Source organism: Sprattus sprattus (assembly GCF_963457725.1).
Source record: "Sprattus sprattus genome assembly, chromosome: 10".
NCBI lineage: Eukaryota > Metazoa > Chordata > Actinopteri > Clupeiformes > Clupeidae > Sprattus > Sprattus sprattus.
In genome coordinates, this window is record NC_137908.1 from 3363861 (window position 1) to 3385370 (window position 21510).

Below are 21510 nucleotides of genomic sequence, written 5' to 3' on the forward strand. Positions count from 1 at the left end.
CTTGAGTTGCACACATCACTTTAAGCTCGCCTTGACTTACTGCTTGCTACCATGGCAACAAGCTACACCTTGGACTGCTAAAATAGGCTGTGCCGACAACACAAACATTCCATCCTCCTGTTTTCCAACATCAAAAAAAAAAAAAAGAAGAATTAAAGCATTAATGCATTCCACTCTCTACACAAAAACAAATGAGCTCAAATGATACACAACCTCTGTCGAAACATGGTATAACAATGTGACTTTAATATAGGGGTTAGATTTGAAACAATGCGACTTTAATATAGCGGTTAAGATTTGAAAACGCATCAGTACAGAAGGCATTCATACATCTCTAATATCCTCTCATTCCCTTCCTGCGTCTCTCAGGGCCTAGGCATGTCAGAGGAGCGCAGGTATGGAGTCTGTGAAGGGCCAAAATGCTTGCCATGGCTTCTCCTGTATCTAGCATTCAAACAGAACTGCATTGAGGCTGAGTGTACTGACAGTCCTGTACAGACATGGCTGAGTGTGGTGTGTGTGTGACAGTCATGTACAGACATGGTTGAGTGCGGTGTGTGTGTGTGTGTGTCAGTCGTGTACAGACATGGTTGAGTAGGAGTATGACTGGACTGTCGGGGGGGGAGGGGGGGGGGGGTTGGCTACACACCACCATGGCAGCAGAGTTCACTGTTAAATGTACAGCACTTACACACACACTCTCATTAACATTCAACAGAGGTGACGCCATTCCCAAACGACATGACCGGTCCAAATTACTCCTGTTCCGGCCCGGAGTGTTAAGATGCCAAGAAGGAAAAGCCCTATTTGCAACGATGTAAGATAAGAGTAAGATAAGAGTAAGATGTCATAATTATAATAAAGGGTATTGGAATATTTGGAGAATATTTTGTGTTCCTACGAATCAAGCATAGTCTTTTTTTGGTGCTAGTCCAGCATTCATGGAACACGAGTTTAACGATAAATAAATCAAACGAGCAAAGCTCGTGGCATTCTGTGATTGCGTCTCGTGTGGCGTACGTGAATACCGTGTTGATGTGGGACCTTAACTCGATGCATGGACCTAGGCAGTGTCGAAGCTTAACAAGTTTGCCAAGACCAAATCCAAATCAACTCATTGGCTTTCTGGAGTGCGTCTGCAAGGACAACCTTACTACTAAAACTCATGCTCTTAGTGACCTCACTTCCTGTATGTAGACAAACTTTATTACAATGATTTAAGAGAGCCTGACACACATGGGTCCTTTCTGGTAGGACTAGTTAAGAGCTTGTTTGTAACAGCAACAATACTGACTGCTTGTCAATCAATCCTGATTTTGAAAAAATAAAAAAGTAACTGAAAAAAAGGATGAATGCACTTTGCAAATTAACATAGTTCAGCTCTTCAGGAAAAGACGGCAAAATGATGGAAGAAAAAAATTAATTTTAAAAACTAATGAAAATGACTTGCTTTGGCCGTCCACGCTAGTCTATGCAGACCTACAGGTGAGCAGCGGAGAAACGAAGACCCGCCCAGAAACTGGCCTCGTCTTAAGGACTTAAAAAAACAAATGTTTGATGGTGGCCGTGTCCAGTAAGTCTGACCCGTTTGATGGTGGCCGTGTCCAGTCAGTCTGACCCAATCCTTCATCCTTCTCTGCTTCTGTGTCTGCGAGGTTCATGGAGCCTCAGCATGCTCATGTTTTCACTCTTTGTACTTCTTCTGCTATAACTACAATGGAGTCATTACTGAACCGAATCCTGGACTGATTTCAATTAGCCCCGTTAGAAGCGTTCCCAGTCTGTCTCTTTGGCATAATTCTACACACATGTAAATCGCTGTGGACTCAGGCAACAGACTCGCCAAACTGTATCCATATTTAGTTACCTTCAGAACAGAGGGTCAAACTCAGACAGAACGGACATGATGTTGTTCCATCGCTTGAACGTCCAAAACTGTAATAGGCATCTTCACATTCATGTTTTATTGAGTAATTCATGCCAAAAAAGCAGTTTTTTTTTTCTTTTTTTAAATTCAACAAAACAAATATCACTGGTTTTTAGGAAATGATTCCAAAATGGGATCAAGTTCCCAGAGTCATCCTTGGACTAGTGATTCTGTCGTTACAATCAATGATTTAAAAACCGGGATCCGATGCACATGATGCCATAATGTTCCACTGACCTAAAGCCGGAAACGCAAGCGAACGTGAGGGGACCCGGCAGGCCCATAGTTGAGTAGCGCTCACGTCGACTCGCTGTCGTTTGTTTCTATTCGAATTTGTTTCTAACAAACAACTCAACCATAGCGACACTAGTGTGAGGTTTTCTACTAGAGGTACAAAGAGTGAAAACATTGTCATGACATGAAAAAAAAAAAAAAAACCTAACTTTAAAAGGACCATTTTGAGATAAGACATCTCCGCAGGTGTGTGTACGTGGTCGTCGGAGACTTGAGCTCGTAAAATTAAAACTCTGTGCAAGACAGTCCCTTGCGGAGGAAACAAAAGTACCGCTGCCAACCAGCTCCGTTCTCAGTTGGAAATTTTCTCGATTTCGTCCAGGTCGTCCGTGTCCAGCTTCTCGATCTTCTTTTCTGTAGGGATGACACACAGGGAGAGACATGTGGCGTTTACACTAGTGCTGTGAAACGATTCAAATATTTAATTGCGATTAATCGGATTTTTGTCATAGTTAACTCAAAATTAATCGCGATTAATCGTAAATGGATTAATCGCATGTTTTATTTTATTGAAAACACAACATTGCCAAACAGGACGATACAAAGTAAAATTATAAAATGCACGATTCAGATAAACAAGGACTCAGCCTATAGAGTATTTATTTACAACACGTTAATCGGGCGATACAAAAATTAACGGCGTTAAAATGGGCTTGCGTTAACGCCGTTAATAACGTGTTAAACTGACAGCACTAGTTTACACTAAACTAAATGACACATATTGAAAGCTTGTCCCTGCTGAGGGGCTCACTGCCAGGCTGAAAGTACTTTGGGAAGGGAGGATGTTACAAGTGGAACAAGTCCAGACTAGCCAAGGACTGGGTGTGAAATTGCAACAGTGCCTTGTCCTACAACTCAACTCGAAATCTATAAAAATCTAAAATGTTAACTTACATGGTAATCCATTGTCTAATGCTGTGTGCATGCCCTTTTTTAAACAGAATATCTCTCTCCTCCTCCCCCCCCCCCCCCAATCATTAGTGTAGTTCCACTTCTCATAATCATTCAGTTGCACAGGACTTGTCATTTAGTGTACTTTAAAGGCACCGAGGGAAGATTCACAATGCTGTCTTATTTTGCTAACATTTCTCTATATGGCCCTGAACATTTAGTGCAGTGGTTTCCAAACGTTTCATTACAGGGCACCCTTTGACAATGACGCCACTGATTCAGTGGCACTAATGTAAAGCAGATCTTAGCGTACGCACTCATAAAAACAACACAACACGTTGTATAAAAGTCAGTGATCTGCTACATAAACAAGTCAGCAGTGAAAGCACCCTATGAAGGATGGCGCTGAACAGATTCCATCTAAAATAAATGATGGTGTGGCCTTGCTTTAGTGACCCCATCTAAATGATGGTGTGGCCCCTGCTTTATAATAATAATAATAATAATAATAATAATAATAATAATTAATTTTATTTTTAACGCACTTTTCATTCCAAAGAATCTCAGAGTGCCTAGTTCTGCTTTACTACCAAATGCAATGACAAGAGGACTGAAGCTGAACCAGCTGCTGACAAAGAGTTCTCTTCAGTGTTCTAAGAGTTCTCTTCAGTGTTCCGGTACTTACTGAAGTGTTCCTGGATCCGGTTCATAATGTTCATGCTGGCCTTGCTGTCCACCATATTGATGGCAAGTCCTCTCTTGCCAAAACGCCCCGTCCTCCCGATCCTGTGCAGGTACGTCTCGTTGTCAGGGTTACCATCTTTATCCACTGGCAAATCAAAGTTAATTACCACGGAAACCTGTTCCACGTCGATGCCTGTGGGTGAAAGAGACATGGCAGTGGTATGTTTATAAGGAATTTTGGAAGCTTTTTCTTAAGTAAAAGGTGTTTAAACTCCACCATATGACTATTGTTGGAATAGGTAACTATACGACATTATTGCGTGACACCAGTTAAAGCCTCTTCATAATACAGTAATTTAAAGGCTAGGCCTCAATCCAAGGTTATTGATATAAGATCAACATGTTGACGTTTACTACAGCCAGTCAAATACACCCTTTTCTGCTCCTGAAGCAAGGTTGCTTTGTTTACCACGTACAAGACCTATGTCTGAACAGATAGCTAGAGGACAATGGCGGGAGAGTCACTGGATTGGTGTATCGGGGATTAATAATCAAGGTTCAAAGGTCAATCTTACCTCTGGCACACACGTTGGTGGTGACCAGTACTTTTTCCTTGCCGTCCCGGAAACGCTCGATGACCGCGGCTCTCTGCTCTACCTGCATCTCTCCACTCAAGAGCGCCACCTGGTGGCCTTCCCTCGACAGCTCTCCTGCCAGCCAGCCTGCTGTTCTCCTGGTCTGGGGATGAATCAGAGAGCAGTTTAACAGATCAGTTAAATGATCAAGTAGATCAGAGAGCAGTTTAACAGATCAGTCAAATGATCAAGTAGATCAGAGAGCAGTTTAACAGATCAGTAAAATGATCAAGTAGATCAGAGAGCAGTTTAACAGATCAGTAAAATGATCAAGTAGATCAGAGAGCAGTTTAACAGATCAGTCAAATGATCAAGTAGATCAGAGAGCAGTTTAACAGATCAGTAGAACGATCAAGTAGATCAGAGAGCAGTTTAACAGATCAGTTAAATGATCAAGTAGATCATAGAGCAGTTTAACAGATCAGTAGAACGATCAAGTAGATCAGAGAGCAGTTTAACATATCAGTAGAACGATCAAGTAGATCAGAGAGCAGTTTAACAGATCAGTTAAATGATCAAGTAGATCATAGAGCAGTTTAACATATCAGTTAAATGATCAAGTAGAGCAGAGAGCAGTTTAACATATCAGTTAAATGATCAAGTAGATCAGAGAGCACCTCATTTCAAGGGGGAAAAAGTACTGGTTCCCCTACAGTCTACGAAGGGGCCAAGCAGACTTGTGTAATTTCCACAGATCACCTGTAACCCTCAGACGACTGAAGAGTTTCTTCAAGAACAGGTGAGCAAGAAAATAAATGACAACAGGGCCTCAGGTGCTTAATTAAACAGGTCAAGTAAATAAACTACCAATGTATGTATGTATGACTGATGTATGTCGGTGAGTTACACAAGTATATATTCATAAGCTACTGGATAACCTAAATTTCCCCTCGAGATTAATGAAGTATCCATCAATACCTCATGTCTTCATTTCATCACTCCCATTCTCTATGTGAATTGTGGATGCATTCCACCGAGTGCATGCTTGTAGTCTCTTACACTAAGGCTGGGTTGCACCAACATGGATTCAATTAATCCTGGTTTAGAGTTAATCTAGATTTAGTAAATCCAGGTTCATACTGGTTCATAATTAATCAGAGTTGTGTTGCACATCTTCATTTTAACCCCGGATTAGTTAAACTAGTTTTAAACAAGGGTTAAAACAGGATTAGTTTATGCTCAATGTCCGCCATGTTGGATTCCGACAAAATGTAAACAAATTGACACGTTTGTTTAACAATTACGGAACTAAATAGCCTTAAATAAATGCATCCGGTATTTTTCCTAAACAAGCTGCTTTTTAAATAAATGCCGTTACTGATACGGTTTGTTACCGTTTAGCCCATAGACATATGTCTGGTTTTAGCCTACCACTAGCGCGGCTATAGCTAATAAACAAGTTTAGCCAGCTAGCTAGCTATTATGGCACGTCAAAGAGGCTCAAACTTTTCAACATTTGAAAAGATTTTGTGGACCAAGTTGATGGAGCAGTTTGGGGTACGGTTGACCCTTCCGCGACCACTCCCCAAAACGGTAACTGATCAATCATAGCATAGCAACGGTAACTTAGCTTGGGACCTCAGTCAAGCGAGCCATTTTGATGAATGGAAGTCAATGAGAGAGACGTCTGCTGAGAAGAGAAAATGAAACGTTGTGCTTATGGAGTGTGTAATTCTGACAGCCGATATCCAAAAAGGCTGGAGGGAGGGGTAACATTTTATCCCTTCCCGAAACCCAAGACCCAGAGAGAGAAATGCCTGCTGTGGATCAAACAATGTGGACGACCCCCCCCATCAGCTGAATGTCAGCAACGTAAACAGAAGCACCTACGTTTGTTCCAAGAAGCTATGTCGCTAAAATCTGCCCACTGCATCGAAAACGTGAGAAAACCCTTGCTTAAAATACGATTCAGTTTTACCACCTTACATGTTTGCGTAGCGGCGACTGTGTAGATAATAGAACACATAAACATAGCTGGAATGAACCTGTTAGCCTTAGCATTTGTCTGTCTACAAACACGGCATGTAATGTCGTGGTTGTAGCCTATATAAGGCCTAAAAAAAAAAAAAGTTTGGTTCCTGTTGGTCAGTTGAGGTCATGGGTAGGTAGGGAATTTATTTTATTTTATTTTTTTATTTTATTTTTCCAGTGGCAGCGAGTGATAGGTAGATTTTTTTTTTTTTAACAGCAGCAATGGATACTCCCAGCATGTTACACACACACACACACACATTTGGCAGATGGCGGAGAATCAAGAGACCAGCCGTAAAATGCCTTCCCGCACGTTAACTGTATGAAAAACTCTGTTGATAGCGACATTGCCAGTCTGCTCAGTTAAGTTTTCAGTGAATAATGACAAGTTCGTCCAATTCAGTGGCAAAGTAGTTGACCATAGCTACTATGTGCCTTATACAGGGCTCTCAAGTTTTGAAGACAGGCAAGAGTGACATATTCCCCCGACCACGCCCCGGCCCGCCGTATTCCACCCGCTCCGCCCCTGCTGTATGCCCACAGACCCCCCCCCCATATTATTATTAGTGTTTTGTTGTTGTTAATAATAATTGCTCAGACTTGCAGAAAAGATTTGACACATTGCACTGACAATTCGACCAATTTCAAAGTATGTATTCGATTTGAGAGAGAGAGAGAGAGAATTATGACATTCCAGACACCTTGATGGGCACAGGAGTTCTCTTGGCGGCAGATAGAGCACCACTATTATGAGCTGGAGCTTCCTACAGTAATAAATGGCCATTTAGAGGTCCATTCACTTCACTATCAAAAGAGGTCTTGTAGGTGGCTGCTCCTGGACTTTTCTCCCTTTTGTTCTAGCCATCTCCTTCACTGTTTCTTCCACCACCTCATCCACCATCTCCTCCTCCACCACCTGCAGTCTCTTTCTCCTCCACCTGCACTGTCTCTTTCTCCTCCACCTGCACTGTTTCTTCCTCTTCCACCATCTCCTCCCCTAATGTGTATGCTCATTTGTTTTTGACCTGACATCTTTGAAAGACAGATGCAATGATTAATGCAACCATGGCCAGGATATTTATGCTAGTATGACTAATGCGCTCGCAATTCACAACTCCACCAGGTGTTAAGAAACCTTGGAATCTGAATAGACTGTTCAAGCAAACACATTTACAAAAAATAATGACAATAACATCATTGAATATTAAGGGCTGCCTAATATTCATTCGAATTATAGGCTATATTCAAAGCTAGTCTATATATATAGTCAAAGCTATAGTAAAAAGGCAGGCTGTAGCCTAAAACTGTGTTGGCTACAAACACTCATTAAAAACTGTTGCTAATTATCTGGGAAATATTCTCTAACTGCAGTCAAGTCATTCCAGGATGCTTTATTTCCATTGGTTGCTGGAATAAATCTTACCCAGATACAAAAGATACATATTTTTTCTGATTGGCTATTCCGACCTCACGGCAGAACTCGAGGGGGTTTGGGGAGACGTGCTTGATTCCTCCGTGGTGAGGGCAGCGCGGCTAGGTCATGTTTGAGCGCTGCGGCACATTAAACAGCCTACTAGAGTTGTTTTTTTCAGCGTGAGAAATACGATGTGTGGTTGGAGTACGTGACTAAAGACCGAAATGAGTGACTGTCACGCTCAATGAGCTGAATGCTTAAATCATCATTGTGAGGCATTGTGTGCGTACATAATGAAAGTAAGGGTTTCATGTAGGGATGCTCCGATCTGATCGGCGCCGATCGTAATCGGCAGATATCCCCCTTATCGTTATCGATCGGAGTTCTCAAAACGGACGATCAAACCGATCCGATCAGATTACTTAAAATCTGCGAGAACTACTATCAAAGACGTTTCAATCAAACGTGAGAGACAGGCATTTCAGGCCGCTTCTGGTAGAAAATGATTATTTTAAAAAAAGAAGCTTGTGATTGGCTGTGTCTCCATGTTACGAAATTTCATTGGCCCCCGTTGTCGGTGGCGGGTAGGTCTAAGTCAAAATCGAAAGTCGAGACAAAATGGCTTCGCCGGTCTCGCAATTTTACAAGGTGTCGGAGAAAGATAATACGTTTGCAATTTGCAACGCCTGCTCCAAAGCAGTTCCCCGTGGAGGCAGATTAAATGGCATCACGGAGAAAGTTAAAGAGAAACTGTCATCTGGAGAGTTTAAAATGATACTAAACGAAGGGAAATCTACTGTATGGAGACATTTCTGCTAAGTAGACGATGCAGATTCTTATTAGGCTGTTGGATATGTCGGCGTGCTAAAAGATCTTCAATGGTAAGACTTGTCTGTTGTGCCTCCGTTGATGTAGCATAAAACGTGAGTTTTATTAAAAGCATACCGTGTGTAATGTGTAGCTATTTCATTCCGTTTGTTAACATTTCCTGCTGCCTGTCTCTGAACGTAGTTGGAGATTGCAGGGGAGTACAATGCTCCACGGCCGAAGTAGATTACATGTTTGGGGTTAAGTCCCTTTCCTTTACGTCTGCTGCTGGTTAGTAAACAGACAGCAGAAAAGGTTAACAAACGGGATGAAATAGCTACACACGCTATGCTTTAATAAAACTCACATACTGGTTAACACTTGTTACAGCACATTAATGTTTGTCGCTACATCCAAATTATGCGTCACCGTTGTCCCTCCTTTTAAAGGAGCCGCACCATTTTACTTAACGTTCTCGCAATGTGAATCATTTAATTTAAATATGCTTATTGGCCTTATTGTGTACGCTTGTGCGTTTAACAGCGCTTGTTTGTGAGAGAGAGCATTTAACTGTTGATGCCCCAGTTTAATAAAGCCAGGATATTCTTAAAAAAACGAACGTCAATGTGGCATTAGTACTATGAATGAACAGTTGAGAAATTGATTACGTCGGGCTCGGTTCGGATTTTTTAATGGCAGGTTGACTCCTAAAAATGCTGAGATGCTTATATTTATCAAGGCAAATCTGCCAGTGATGCTGCTTAATCAGAAGTAAGGTTTGAATACTCTACTCTATTCCCGGGAAAGCTACTTTTAAGTTCCAAGAGCGTCTAGACAGTGGCGTGTTGCATATGTGCTTCTATTGTTGTGATATTCATTTAAAGATTTATATTTTTATTATTAATAATATTTATTATTATTTTCACATTTTATAGTAAGTGAGATCTTCTACACTGGAATGTTGCACGTTCCCTGCAATAAAGTTGATGGTTGTCAATTCATGATACTCTCTCCTCTTGTTATTTAAATACTTAAAATACAATACCAATGTTGTTAAGAATAATTCATTTAATAAATGATGCTACACAATAAATAGATTGCTTCAATCGACACCGTGATCGGTGATCGGTTTTATCGGATCGGCAGATACTGATTTCAGTGATCGGTGATCGGTGATCGGCACCAAAAAACCTGATCGGAGCATCTCTAGTTTCATGAAGTTACGACTGTGATAGGTAGTGTATTATGAGTGCACGTTGCTATTAGTAGCAGTTAGCAAGCTAAGCGGAGATTTAGTTATGTTCTGATGTTGATTCGCTGTAATAAAGATGGGTTCGTCCTGCTGGATGAGCTATGAATGAGATTCATGTTGCCTAGTGTAATGTCCACTATTCTATGTATCGAGTAATATTAGTTGTGTAATAATTGTTATCTTTTAGCAATAACTCATGTTAAAGTAATTCAGTGCAGTGCTAATTAGTCCCTATTCTCATTGCAGACACACATATACGATCACATGCATCGTCATGTAATGGAAATTGATGAATGCACATTAAAGGGAGATAAAGAATACTGCTTTGGTAATCGTGGGTCTTTTAGATTTCATACCCAATCTAACAAAAAAAAATTGTCACGCTATTGCATGGGCAAACAATGGAGACCACGCTTATATCCATCTTTCTCCAGCAACCATATAACAAGCGCTACCGATCCAGTCGTCTGCATGCAGATCTCACGTCGTTGTTTTTACGAGAGAATGCGCTCATCCTTGTACAGGCTGAAGAGGTGCTGTACAAAAACGTAATTATAGTCTGCCTAAAAAATAAATGTATTTGTGTTTTTTTTTTCTTCCCCAAGCTCATAAAATAATTTGGGTCGCACATAAATTGACAGGGTCGGTCGGAAACCGGAACCAAAACAAATTTTTTTTAGGCCTAAGCATAATGCAGACCCTTTTGCCTGGTTCGATCTGAGATCTTGCCGTTTTTCCAAAAAAATGCTTGTGATTTCTTTGGGTAGAGCTGAAATTGACACGGTTGAAGACATGTTGCCACGCCATTCATACCAATGCTGAGAACCTGGGAAACGTGAATGCTTGACTGATATAGCAACCGTTGCTAAGGGGGGCGGAGTTTGCGGAAGGGTCCATTGATGATATGAGGACTGACAGCATTACACTAGAGAAGAAGGAGAGGAACTGGGTCCAGTCAGCTGAACGCTTCAATGGCTCTAGAGACGAGGGACAGGGCACAACTGAAAGCCTGTCGGAAAAACCTCAAGGCTAAAGCCAAAATAGATGCGGTGGTCAATTTCAAACCGGCGGCGGACCACCACCAATGACTACGGATCCTCTGTCAAAGAAGATAATTGATATGATCCCGCAGCAGATTACCCCCTTCCCAAACCCCTACGACCATGACGGTGCATTAGATGACAGTACAGCCACAGAAGCTGCAAGTAAATTACTAGATGACGAACTAGATGACGTCGCTAGCTTTATTTTATAATGGTTGTGGTGATTATGCACTGCTGTGACTGAACATGTTTTAGGGTGTAAATATTATGAATAGCAGGTTCCAATTATTGCTGTCACCCATAGTAGTTATCACTCTATCCAATGCCGTTAGTTGCAGCAATAACGTGACAAAAATGACGAAAGTAGGCTACAATTTGTTGTCAATAACACAGAGATAAACCTCCTCCAGGGGTGGTTTAAATAAAAATGCTAATCCAGGTTTAGATAAAGTTTAAAATGACTGGTGCAACAGATTTAAATTTAATCTAGATTTAAATGGAAATTAAACAGAGATTGCCAGAGGGTTAGATTAACCCAGGATTAATTGTAAACTAAGGTTAAACTAGGTTTAAAGTTTGGTGCAACTGGATTAAAAGACAAACCTGGTTTAAACCTAGTTTAAGAGTTAATCCATGTTGGTGCAACCCAGCCTAAGTGTCTTTGAGTACCTAGAAAAGCGCTATTTGAAATTAAAGCAATAAATACGCTGACTTCACTGTAAATAAATCCTACAGTTCTGGCGTCAATTTGCTTTGCAACACGCACAATCCTACGCAAAATCCTAAAGAACCGTAAATCAAAACTTGTCTAAAACAAGTCCCTTGTGTAAATTACGTGCTTACGGCTCTGCGTCTAAAACGACACTAAATCAGCCTTTACACTAAGTGTCTTTGAGTGTCTTCGAGTACCTAGAAAAGCGCTATTTGAAATTAAAGTATTATTATTATTATTATAGTTATTCTTACGTGGCAGAAGATCATGGCCTGGGCGATGGTGATGGCGCCGTAGATGTTGCACAGAGCCTGGAACTTCTCCTCCTTGCTGTTGCAGTTGACATAGTACTGTTTGATGGTGTCCAGCGTCTCCTCCTCACGCTTCAGCTTGATGATGTTGGGGTCGGGGACGATCCTCTTGGCGAAGTTCCAAACGGACTCTTCAAACGTGGCGGAGAACAGCAGCATCTGACAGTTTTTGGTCAACATCCTGGTGAGGAGAAGTGGGGGGAAAACATGAGTTTCCTTTTTTTTTTTTTACATATTGTTTATTGATCCTAGACAGTCAGCACGACACAATCAAAAGAAAATAAAGGAGTTAGTTACATTAGATCCATTACAGACACAGCAAAGCAGCGACGGCGCTACACCGGGGCTAAGGGGTGCTATAGCCCCGGCAAAAAAATGTGTAGCCCCAGTTAAGCCCCTCTAACATTTAAGCACTGTTTTGCAAATGTCGAGGATGATTTGAGAAATGTACCAAGGCGACTGAGAAAAACTATAAAGGTTCATACGTAACGTATGCATTCTGTTCCAATACAATCCATGCTTGCGTGTTTGTACTGCGCCTGTACCCCGTTTGTGTGTGTGTGTGAGAGAGAGAGAGGGGACAAGAGGGGGGAGTAGGCCGTAAGGTGAACACTGTTTTCGTTTCAACCCGTTCCACTGTCTGGCATCTACACAATCTTTAGCTCATAAGAAAGAACGAGTCCTGCTAACCTACCAAAAAAAAGTTCGTCGCTGAAGTTCCAGTCGATTGTCGATACGTCTTTGTTTTATGCAGAACTAGAGTCTTCAGAGCGTAATACGATTCTGGATGTCCAGAAGATCCAGAAGATCATGGACTCATTTGCACTTAACCAAAGCAACAGACGGATTGTCCTAGCCTACTGTAAAACAACTCTGGTGATTTTTTTTTTGTTTGTTTTTAATCATTCAAACTATTAATGTAATGTAAGTTATGATGTTGTGATCCGAGACAATATTGTCAATGCATAGTTGTTTGTTTTCATTTATTATGCATATGGAATAAATACTTGTTGCATGTTGGATGTATTGTCTGGTTATGGGCAGGCGCATGGTCGCTGTCCGGAGCTGAACCTTTGCACGCACGTGAAACATTTTCGCCATTGCCGCTTGTATTACATTCTCGTGCTGTGTATCATAGCTGCTTTTATTGGGAAAAAAAACAAGAACCTCTTAATAAAGTAAGTGACGTCATGAAAATAAATTATTTTCTTAGCTACCTCACGTATCGGTCAAGCCCCCCCTTAGCACCGGGAGAGAAAAAATCCTGCCGCCGTGCATGCAGCAAAGGGAAAACTCCTCTAATAGGAAGAGGCTGAAGAGGGCCTCCCTAATACATCACTGGCTAAATGATCAAATGATTTTATACAGCATACAGACCCTCTAGGATTTCGCAAATTTCATCGCAACAAACACCTAAAAACACCGCAATTTTCACGCAACTTTTTGGAAAAGCCCCCGCGAAATCAGTAATTTTAGGCCGCAACTATCACAAAAAAAGGCCTGCGATAATCCTGGGGGGACTGACCATACAGGAAATATACCGGTTAGTGCTAAATGGGGAATTAATGGCTCAAGATGAGTGCAAATGATTCAAATACCCTAATGTAGCCTAAACCTTCAGGACCAACCAATCCAAATACCCTACAGTAGCCTAAACCTTCAGGACCAACCAATCCAAATACCCTAAAGTAGCCTAAACCTTCAGGACCAACCAATCCAAATACCCTAAAGTAGCCTTAACCTTCAGGACCAACCAATCCAAATACCCTAAAGTAGCCTAAACCTTCAGGACCAACCAATCCAAATACCCTACAGTACCTAAACCTTCAGGACCAACCAATCCAAATACCCTAAAGTAGCCTAAACCTTCAGGACCAACCAATGTCAGTCTTGCTAGCTTGACCAGTTAGCCATTTTAAGGGTTTTCATAACTTTCCACTTCACTGATACCGTCAATCATGCCGGCTTAGCCAATCTCTCAGGGTTTCAAATCAGTTACTGACCCATGGCCAAATTCAACAGCAAACCGACCATCCCTCACAAACCAAAAATAATACAAAAAGCAAAGCCACAACATCATGATACTAATCTTGCAGTGCAGTGCTTTTATTTGCACCATACGACCACTAAGGAACAGCTAACAGCAACTCAACAACTCTCAGCAGTTCAACTCAAGAGCAGGACCGCTCAATCCATCACACTGCTTTGAACTTCAGGCGTTTCCCCCTTGTTGAATTCCAAATAGACTCCTCTTTAAACTCCCCTCACCTCTGGTAGTCTCAAACCATCACACCGCTTTGGACTTCACGCAATCACCCTTGTTTAATTCCAAATACGGTTCCACTTCCACTTTAAATTTACGCTGCTCTGCTCCTTTGAACTCCACTCACTTCTGGATGCGGATGCTCTGCCCTGTGGATGCGGTTGCTCTGACCTTTGAACTCCACTCACTTCTGGACGCGGACGCTCTGCCCTCTGGATGCGGTTGCTCTGACCTTTGAACTCCACTCACCTCTGGATGCGGATGCTCTGGTCTTGGTGGCCCTGTGTGGCGATCATGACGTCTGCCTCGTCCAGCACAAACACCCGGATCTTCTTGGGGTCGATGAACTTGAACTTCAGACACCAGTCCAAGATTGTTCCGGGCGTGCCAATCACAATCTGTTCCTGCAGCTGAGTCCCCCTATCCACTGCACAAAAACAGAACCACACACTTCACTTAGTGTTCACACGCACAAGCAACTGAAACTGGACAGAATTAACTTAATCTACTTGTGTGTGTGTGTGTGTGTGTGTGTGTGTACATATATATATCTGCCATATGTATATATCTGCCAGCCAATCAGAAAAGAGTATTTCTTTTTTTAACGACCTTGGTATAACAGAAAGCTAATGCACTCATTTCAATAGGATATCTGCCAAAACCACTTGTGGCAAATCTGATAGGCAAGTACAGCCCAAATAAGCTTTCCAGAGACATGATTGATCCTCACATTTGTTTCCACGGATCCCATACATGAGTTTGACCTCTGGGTATGACTTCCCCATCGTCTCGATGACCTTTCCAGTCTGCAGAGCCAGTTCGTACGTGGGCGACACACACAAACACTGCGGAGAGAGGTGTGGATTTAGTCAGTCCGTAGGGCTTAAGAAAACCGACTAAATGCAGCAATAAAATTACGGCACAATGTACACCATCACAATGAGCAGTTATTTGAGGACAAATATAAAGATAGCCACATTTTGAGTGACACATCTTGTATCGAAAAAGGAATAAAACGGGATTCCACAAATGCCACCAGACAGCTGAAGGAGGGTGGGCATCACATGTCCACACACACACACACACACACACAGACAAGAGCGTGTGGAGGTGTGTGTATCAGAGAGAGAGCCAGGCCTTACCTGCGGCCATTTGTTGGCTGGATCTACACGGCTAAGCATGGCCAGGACGAAGGCGGCTGTTTTCCCTGTACCCGACTGGGATTGGGCGATCAGGTTCTGTGGGCTGAGGGACAGGAGGAGGAAGAGGGTGAGGATGAAGATGAGGGCGTTGTTCAACAGGTGGAAAATGGGCTGTACTCAATGTTTAATAATAATACATCTATAATGAGTCCCATGTCAAGACTTTGAAAGAAAAAGATTGCACTTGTATAAATGAACGATTTTAACTGAACGTCTAAAATCACTTGAGAGTATTTATGTTAACATTTGAGATTTTAAATTACAAGCGTTCATCTATGCTGGTGTAGGCTTATCCCTCATGCATAGGCTGTTCTAGGCACTCACGGCTCAGCCAGCAGCATAGGCAGGGCGTTCTCCTGGATCTTTGACGGCCGGTTGAAGCCCATGTTGTAGACTCCCTGGAGCAGCTGGGGCTTTCTGTGGAGATCAGAGGCAACGCCAGTTTGGTGGATGAGAACATCAGCAGGATTTTGACGTTTACGTCAGAACATCACTGAGTGCTAGTTCAGCCAACATAAAAACTATACAGCGACGAAAGACTTAAGTTTACGCTTAGCAACATCACTGACGGGCCTACTTATCTAATGAGTCACATTATGCTAAGTTCCTAAAGACCAGGCCGTACAAAAAAAAAATGTCAAACTGTTTACTTTAGGTAGGATAAAAAAAAAAGTCCATGTCAAATATAAGCAGGTATATTAGGTTAGGCATGACAGACACAGAAGCACAAGAGAGACACACACACACACACACACACACACACACACACACACACACACACTTACAGCCGCAGCTCCTCAAACGACTTGACGGAGTAGAGCGGCGAGTTGGGATCGCGCTGAAGAACCTCCACTTGATTGTTCGTGTTCACCAGGTTGTTTCGTATCAACTTGTTTAATAAGGACTGTGCGGCCTTATCATCTGTGGAGCACACATCATACAACAGTTACAGCGTGTGTGTGTGTGTGTGTGTGTGTGTGTGTGTGAGTGAGGCCTTATCATCTGTGGAGCACACATCATACAACAGTTACAGCGTGTGTGTGTGTGTGTGAGTGCGGCCTTATCATCTGTGGAGCACACATCATACAACAGTTACAGCGTGTGTGTGTGTGTGTGTGTGAGTGCGGCCTTATCATCTGTGGAGCACACATCATACAACAGTTACAGAGGCTCACTGCATCTTAGGGTTACCAAACACCATTAAAACCCTTCAAGATCATAAAATGAAACGTAAATGAATATGTGTGTATTCCTGATATGATAACAACGACGAATCAGAATCATGCAGAAGTTCCACAATGGCAGGTTCTTTCGTCATTCCTACCTTTTTCGTCATCCTCCGTCTTTGCCTCTGTCTTTGCCTCTCCCTCTGCCTTATCTGTAACTGTACCTAGGAGAAATCAAGCAGGAACATAAACAAACATGACATTTACTACAGGACATAATTATGTATTTGTAGTTGGAAGAGGGTGAGTACTTTGCAAATTAAACAGGGAAACACGCTTCCCCGTCACGACTACAGTCTATGATCGACCACAGCTGCGTTAGTCTTAACTTAAGGACATGAGCCGTCCAAACAAACGACAGTCATTGCAAAAGGCCGAACCGTGGAACTCTCACCATTCTCCTCGGGTTTGGGTTTGTCTTCCTTCTCACTAATTTGCAGGGTACTGATCTGCCAATTTAAAGAAAATCACATTACTGCACTCGCCAGTGACAAGGCTAGGCGCTAGACCAAAAGCTTCATCTTGATCACAAATAAGGGACAGAAACAAAGACGAGACGTTATGGGTTGGAACTGTAAAATGTGGCTAAATGATGTCTCTATTGAAGAGAAATACGGCTGCAAAGCCCGGGGCGAGTTGTTACAGACACGCCGGCTTTGATAAGCTTCTACTATACTTAGCTCGCGATAACTATCCTCGATAGCACGCACAATGTTACACAGGGGCAGACTGGCGTTATAATCAGCTTCCTTGTCAAATAGTTTGGTAGTTATCTAGCTAGTTTACATTTTTTAAATAAAAACACGCCATTAAGTTAGGTCTAACTTACTGTAAGTTGGTGGTAGTTGCCTAACGTGAGCTAGTTAGCTTGCTGAATAACAACAAAATTATGATGCTGGTCAAATAAGTAACAGGCTAGTCAGATTGCTAGTAAACATTGGCGTTATCTTCCGTCACATTCCTTAAAGTGTAAACATATTTAGAATGGCTGGGGTTATACTAGACAGCTCTTACTCAAATGGCTAACTATTGGGGCCTTTTCTGGCGCATTAGCCGGCAAGCTAGCAAGGTAAAGTGCATGCTTTTTACTTACCGAATCAGCGGCAGCTTCTTGCTCATCAACAGCTCGGGCCCAGGAATCAGTCGCCATGGTGGCCGTGTCTCTAAAAACTTTATCTATGTAAAACAATTACCCGCTTTAAAAAATGCTTCTTTAAGCTACACTGGGCGGTCCGTTTCTTTCAAGTAGTTTACTAAAAACACAGCGCTGACAAGGGAGAGATTCGTACAATGGCGTGCGGTTGAATCTACCCTCGCGAGTGTGTGTAACACTGAAGCCTTCCGGCGGGAAAATCGGGTTGTAGAGTCACCCGGTTCCTACTACGATTGTGTTATGTCGACACATCCGATTGCACGATTGTAACATTTGAATTAATTAAATGTGAATGCAAAGTACACTTTAATTGACTGTCAACATTAATACCGCATTGGGGCACAAATTAAGTTCAAATAAGCCCTACACCCTTCAACAGATTCAGTAGACTCTGGCCTAACAGAGCAATGAGCAGTGGGGAAGTAAGATGAGAACCCAGTACATTTTCAACAACTATGCCAAAAACAGAACCCCCAATCTACTTAAAGGCAAAATAAGTGAATGGGAAAATTACTGACTATATTCACCTACATTTTCCACTCTTAGCTGGGGACTTTCGACTAAAGTATACTTTGTAATTTATTTCACCAGCCACATATTTTATCCTATTTGATCACATTTGTGTTCTACTCTCTGGAATATAGAACCAGCAGTTCTTCACACAACCAGGAGATGTTTCCACCATAGTATGGTTTGTTGGATGAACGATAAACACTGATCATTCTGAATGCAACTTAAATCAACCCAGTATTTTGGCTATTGCATTACAGCTTTGTATCAGTGAATCAATCCATTATGGTGGCTATTGCCCAGTATGATTACTTTGTATCAGTGTCAATCCATTATACATCTATATATTTCATGGACTTTACCTATGTTTTCCTTTGGTCAACAAATAGCGTGAATCAATATGTTACCTCCCTTGCCAACCCAAAAGCCTCCAGTGCCTTCAGGATCCTTTGCTCACACTCACACACACTCACACACACAAACACAAACACAAACACACACACACACACACACACACACACACACACACACACACACACACAAACACACACAAACACACATACTCACACACACAAACACACTCACACCACACACAAACACACACACACACACACACACACACACACACAAACACAAACACACACACACACACACACACACACACACACACACACCACACAGGATCCTTGGCTCTGCATGTAGGTCAAAGGCACGATCCATTTCCCTATCAAGATGGAGACAGTCACCTCTGAAAGGAAGGCCTTCGAGGGATGCTGCAGGATTAAATGAGGAATTGATTTAGGACTTTTCTGTTCTTGTTCGACGGGGAGAAGCGAGGAGAGGGAGCGGCGGGCATTGGCTTATGGGAAAGAAGACTAATCTGTGTCCAACATCTTTCTTTAATGAGTGATTACTCTTCGACAAGCGCTCATGACAAAGAGACATTTAAATGAATATGCCCTCGTGCCTTATCTCTTGGCATTGACCAGGGCCCCGATGCATGCCAGGTATTTTTGTGAGTTCAGCCACACCTTTGCGTAATGAAGTTTAAAGATTCACTGAAGCCAAGAGACCAAGCTGGTCTGCTGATTTAAAAAGACTTAAAGACCTTTTCTCTGAAAGTACAGCATGGAGTTACATATAAAAACACAATATGTAGGAGTCCGAGTATAAGCTTAACAAGAACCAGCCGTTGGTAGTTGCCATTTTATTTTTTCCAGGGTCAAAGAAGTAATTAACGGGTATGAACAGTATAGCATTTACTTGTAATTATGACTCAGAAAACATACATTTTGTGGGAGATTTAAGGAATTATTTATTATGCATTATAATTCAAATATTAGGGATTAGGCACCACTCCATACACACAAGGAGTGTTGCATGATTTTAGGGTAAACTAAGAGGAAAATATGTACATGACTTAATTTTTTTCTTATTGCGTGCTAGAGGTGTTCAAGCTTAATTAGATCATTAAGTCTATGACAAAATACAAACCACCTGGGTCCATGTACTTTACAGTCCTGGAACAGAATTAGTTTTATTCCCATGTTTGATATTAACCAGTGATATAATACTGTTATGGATTTCTGCCAAAATTGAGGTTGTTCCATTTGTGCTGATACACGAATTCTGTAATAATTTATTGATACAACCAAAGAAACAGTGCATGGATAATGCATAAGGTCTTTTGTAAAGCTGACATTTAATCTTCCTTTGCGTCCTCTTATTCAAAAACAAGTGGCCGCCTCAGTTTTCCTCGTCAACTCTGTGAGCTAAGCACCAATGAAGATACAATTCTCTCCATGATCCTCTACTCCTAGCTCTGCTCTCCTCTCCCTGATCCTCCACTCCTAGCTCTGCTCTCCTCTCCCTGATCCTCCACTCCTAGCTCTGCTCTCCCTGATCCTCCACTCCTAGCTCTGCTCTGCTCTCCCTGATCCTCCACTCCTAGCTCTGCTCTCCCTGATCCTCCACTCCTAGCTCTGCTCTCCTCTCCCTGATCCTCCACTCCTAGCTCTGCTCTCCTCTCCCTGATCCTCCACTCCTAGCTCTGTTCTCCCTGATCCTCCACTCCTAGCTCTGCTCTCCCTGATCCTCCACTCCTAGCTCTGCTCTCCCTGATCCTCCACTCCTAGCTCTGCTCTCCTCTCCCTGATCCTCCACTCCTAGCTCTGCTCTCCCTGATCCTCCACTCCTAGCTCTGCTCTCCTCTCCCTGATCCTCCACTCCTAGCTCTGCTCTCCTCTCCCTGATCCTCCACTCCTAGCTCTGCTCTCCTCTCCCTGATCCTCCACTCCTAGCTCTGCTCTCCTCTCCCTGATCCTCCACTCCTAGCTCTGCTCTGCTCTCCCTGATCCTCCACTCCTAGCTCTGCTCTCCCTGATCCTCCACTCCTAGCTCTGCTCTCCTCTCCCTGATCCTCCACTCCTAGCTCTCCTCTCCCTGATCCTCCACTCCTAGCTCTGCTCTCCTCTCCCTGATCCTCCACTCCTAGCTCTCCTCTCCCTGATCCTCCACTCCTAGCTCTCCTCTCCCTGATCCTCCACTCCTAGCTCTGCTCTCCTCTCCCTGATCCTCCACTCCTAGCTCTGCTCTCCCTGATCCTCCACTCCTAGCTCTGCTCTCCTCTCCCTGATCCTCCACTCCTAGCTCTCCTCTCCCTGATCCTCCACTCCTAGCTCTCCTCTCCCTGATCCTCCACTCCTAGCTCTGCTCTCCTCTCCCTGATCCTCCACTCCTAGCTCTCCTCTCCCTGATCCTCCACTCCTAGCTCTGCTCTCCTCTCCCTGATCCTCCACTCCTAGCTCTCCTCTCCCTGATCCTCCACTCCTAGCTCTGCTCTCCTCTCCCTGATCCTCCACTCCTAGCTCTGCTCTCCTCTCCCTGATCCTCCACTCCTAGCTCTGCTCTCCCTGATCCTCCACTCCTAGCTCTGCTCTCCTCTCCCTGATCCTCCACTCCTAGCTCTCCTCTCCCTGATCCTCCACTCCTAGCTCTCCTCTCCCTGATCCTCCACTCCTAGCTCTGCTCTCCTCTCCCTGATCCTCCACTCCTAGCTCTGCTCTCCCTGATCCTCCACTCCTAGCTCTGCTCTCCTCTCCCTGATCCTCCACTCCTAGCTCTGCTCTCTCTCCCTGATCCTCCACTCCTAGCTCTGCTCTCCTCTCCCTGATCCTCCACTCCTAGCTCTGCTCTCCCTGATCCTCCACTCCTAG

General features: G+C 43.0%; 1 protein-coding gene across 1 annotated transcript; it reads right to left on the minus strand.

The window, feature by feature from the left end:
- Window positions 1–224: 224 nt before the first annotated feature.
- On the minus strand, window positions 225–17942 carry ddx19b (DEAD-box helicase 19b). Its single transcript, XM_080845581.1, has 12 exons — window positions 17726–17942; window positions 17027–17081; window positions 16731–16796; window positions 16192–16327; window positions 15731–15823; window positions 15347–15449; window positions 14935–15049; window positions 14454–14631; window positions 11885–12122; window positions 4372–4534; window positions 3798–3989; window positions 225–2575 (listed from the first exon to the last, which is right to left on the minus strand). The coding sequence occupies exons 1-12, from the start codon at window positions 17780–17782 to the stop codon at window positions 2514–2516; spliced, it is 1458 nt and encodes a 485-aa protein (XP_080701707.1). The 5' UTR covers window positions 17783–17942; the 3' UTR covers window positions 225–2513.
- Window positions 17943–21510: the final 3568 nt, after the last annotated feature.

What these genes read in the sequence shown, in the direction of transcription:
- ddx19b (XM_080845581.1), bottom strand. Translation starts at nt 17,782, where the DNA reads ATGGCGACTGATTCCTGGGCCCGAGCTGTTGATGAGCAAGAAGCTGCC. An exon ending in GACGGAGGATGACGAAAAAG is followed by an intron (nt 16,328 to 16,730) that starts GTAGGAATGACG and finishes TGTGCTCCACAG; the next exon opens with ATGATAAGGCCGCACAGTCC. An exon ending in CCGGATCCAGGAACACTTCA is followed by an intron (nt 2,576 to 3,797) that starts GTAAGTACCGGA and finishes TCATCCCTACAG; the next exon opens with AAAAGAAGATCGAGAAGCTG.